Here is a 3,253-nt window from a genome sequence, read left to right on the forward strand (position 1 = left end):
ATTTGTACAGTGTCCCAACTTTTTTGGAATTGGGTTTGTAAATTCTAGTCATCAAAGAACTGTTTCAACTAAAATATTAACTAGCACAAAAAAATGTTGAACATTGATAATAATGTTTCTTGAGCAGCAAATCAGCATATTAGAATGATTTCTGAAGGATCATGTGACACTAAGGACTAGAGTAATGATGCTGAAAATTCAGCTTTACATCACAGGAATAAATTACATTTGAAAAATAAAGCAGTTATTTTAAATTGTAACAATATTTCACAATATTACTGATTTTACTGTATTTTTGACTAAATAAATGCAGCCTTGTTGAGAAAAAGAGACTTTAAAAAAATCTGTATTATATAATAATGTAAAAATCTGTATGATATATTAAAACAGTCCACCATCAATTATTTCCACAATAAGCTGATGTTCTTCATGTCACAACAACTTTATGGAAAAATATTATTCTCTAGCAACCACATCTAGAGTAAATATGATGAAATATCATGGACATTCACCGTAATCGTTCCCTTTCCTGCAGGTTTTTTGTTCTTCAGCACCAAAGGTCTCGTCAGCTTGCTACTGGAAACAATCTGTGTAGAAATAAAAAAAATTAAAAAACACATCAGACAATGTCACGGAGGAAAAATGACTTCAAAACATGGATGTTTAGGATCTTTGGTTGTCTTACCTGTCCCAACGAGCACTCAAACTCACCCAGGAAGTCGTCATCGCTCAAATCGATGGTTTTATTGTCAATATCGTAAAGGCAGAATCTGAGTTTCTGAACAACCTCAAAGTAGTAATCGACAACAAACTTCTTGGCAAATTTTGGACTTAAGCAGTTCTTAACCCTCTCAGTGCGATCGACCTATGAAAAAAAACATTCTGATTCCCAAATATGCACAGGCATTCGCATAGATATTTGAACTATTTGCACAACAAACAACAAGTGACCTGACCTCAAACCACTGGTTTCCTGATGTGTTCATGAGCAGGACACACAGCGGGTCGGATTTGGACACCACATCCATGTCCAGCAGGTTTTCACAGGAAACCGTCAGCTCCACCTTGGTCACACACGACGTTGCCATTGGACTGATCTGTTTACATGAAAACTTGGTGAATGTGCCATGAGAACTGAAAGCTTTTGAAAAGCTTTTTTGCCACAAACTTGTAGATAGTCATAGGAACAATCCAGTGGTTTCTGTATTTCCCTTTGTGCTTGATAACATTGCATGCTGTGGCCTCAGTAACCACTATTTAAGTAGGCCAAACTGCAATATATATATATATATATATATATATATATATATATATATATATATATATATATATATATAGAGGGGAAAAATTTTATTTAAAAAATTCACATAAAAGCTTTCATTGGAGAATTTAAAACGGGGGGAAATATCATTATGACATAAATGTTTTTCTCTTATATACATTGGACACAATTAACAGCACCCTTTTATTCAATGCTTTTTGAAACCTCCATTTGGCATAATAACAGCTCTGAGTTTTCTCCTATAATGCCTGATGAGGTTAGAGAACACCTGACAAGAGATCAGAGACCATTCCTTCATTCAGAATCTCTCCAGACCCTTCAGATTCCCAGCTCCATGATGGTGCTTCTCCTCTTCAGTTCACCTCACTCATTTTCTATAGGCTTCATGTCAGAGGACTGGAATGGCCATAGCAGAAGCTTGGTTTTGTGCCCAGTGACCCATTTTTGTGTTGTTTTTAAGGTTTGTGTTTGGATTATTGTCCGGTTGGAAGATCCAAACATGGCCCATTATAAGATTTCTAACAGAGTCAGTCACTTTTTGATTTTTTATCTGTTGGTATTTGATAGAATCAAAGATGCCATGTATCTAAACAAGATGTCCAGGACCTCCAGCAGAAATATAGGCCCACAACATTGTACACATGGGGCACTTTTTATCCCTGTGTGCACCAAACCCATCTTGAGTGTTTGTTGCTAAAAAGCTATTTTTTAAGTTACATCTGACCATAGAAGCCAGTCCCATTTGAAGTTTCAGTCGTGTCTGACAACAGAATATGTTGGGGATTGTTTTTGTATGAGAGCATTTTCTTTTCTTGATTTCTTTTCTTGAAACCCTCCCAAACAACAGGTGCTGTTTGATTTTTTTTTAAGGTTTTCTGACCCTGAGACTCAACTATTTATCTATTCCATTGAAAGTATTTAATAATCCAGATTAAAATGATTCATTACGCACACATGAAAGGTTCCACTGTCAAGGTTACCATCTGTTTACCATAGACAAAAAAAATACTTTTATTAGATGCATTTTTATTAAATTAATTGTTTTTGATGCAACAATTAAGTAACTGAGGAAAAACACAGAATCATTGAAAGACATTGATCACACAAGTTATTTTCTGCAGTGTCACTGCTGGGAGAAATGTACAGTTATGAAACTGAAAGCTTGTTAAATTTGATGATGTCAACTGTCAACTGATGGGAAAAAGTTAACTTTGTGAAAAGTTTGTGAATAAGATGATCATGATGCTTTAATCTTCATTCTTATCTTGTGTTTTCCAGAAAAGTTGTGTATGTACAGTCGTGGTCAGAATTATTGGCACCCTTGGTAAATATGATCAAAGAAGGCTGTGAAAATAAATCTGCATTGTTAATCATTTTGATCTTTTATTTAAAAAATTCACATAAAAGCTTTCATTGGAGAATTTAAAACGGGGGGAAATATCATTATGACATAAATGTTTTTCTCTTATATACATTGGACACAATTAACAGCACCCTTTTATTCAATGCTTTTTGAAACCTCCATTTGGCATAATAACAGCTCTGAGTTTTCTCCTATAATGCCTGATGAGGTTAGAGAACACCTGACAAGAGATCAGAGACCATTCCTTCATTCAGAATCTCTCCAGACCCTTCAGATTCCCAGCTCCATGATGGTGCTTCTCCTCTTCAGTTCACCTCACTCATTTTCTATAGGCTTCATGTCAGAGGACTGGAATGGCCATAGCAGAAGCTTGGTTTTGTGCCCAGTGACCCATTTTTGTGTTGTTTTTAAGGTTTGTTTTTGGATTATTGTCAGTTGGAAGATCCAAACATGGCCCGTTATAAGATTTATAACAGAGTCAGTCACTTTTAGATTTTTTATCTGTTGGTATTTGATAGAATCAAAGATGCCATGTGTCTAAACAAGATGTCCAGGACCTCCAGCAGAAATATAGGCCCACAACATAAAAAATACAGCAGTATATTTCA

At 35.3% G+C, this 3,253-nt stretch overlaps 1 protein-coding gene across 1 annotated transcript in view; it reads right to left on the reverse strand.

The window, feature by feature from the left end:
* Nucleotides 1–506: 506 nt before the first annotated feature.
* LOC107560640 (copine-3-like) overlaps nt 507–3,253 on the reverse strand; it is a gene marked incomplete at its 3' end in the record, with an annotated part of 6,967 nt that continues 4,220 nt past the window's right edge. Inside the window, exons 2-4 of the mRNA XM_016244872.1 lie at nt 957–1,097; nt 686–865; nt 507–587 (exon numbers count right to left, since the gene is read on the reverse strand). Of these exons, the coding sequence (XP_016100358.1) occupies nt 507–587; nt 686–865; nt 957–1,088 (393 nt within the window). The remainder of the gene's footprint in view (nt 588–685; nt 866–956; nt 1,098–3,253) is intronic.

This window comes from Sinocyclocheilus grahami, unplaced genomic scaffold (assembly GCF_001515645.1).
Source record: "Sinocyclocheilus grahami isolate Dianchi unplaced genomic scaffold, SAMN03320097.WGS_v1.1 scaffold737.1, whole genome shotgun sequence".
NCBI classification, from domain to species: Eukaryota; Metazoa; Chordata; class Actinopteri; order Cypriniformes; family Cyprinidae; genus Sinocyclocheilus; species Sinocyclocheilus grahami.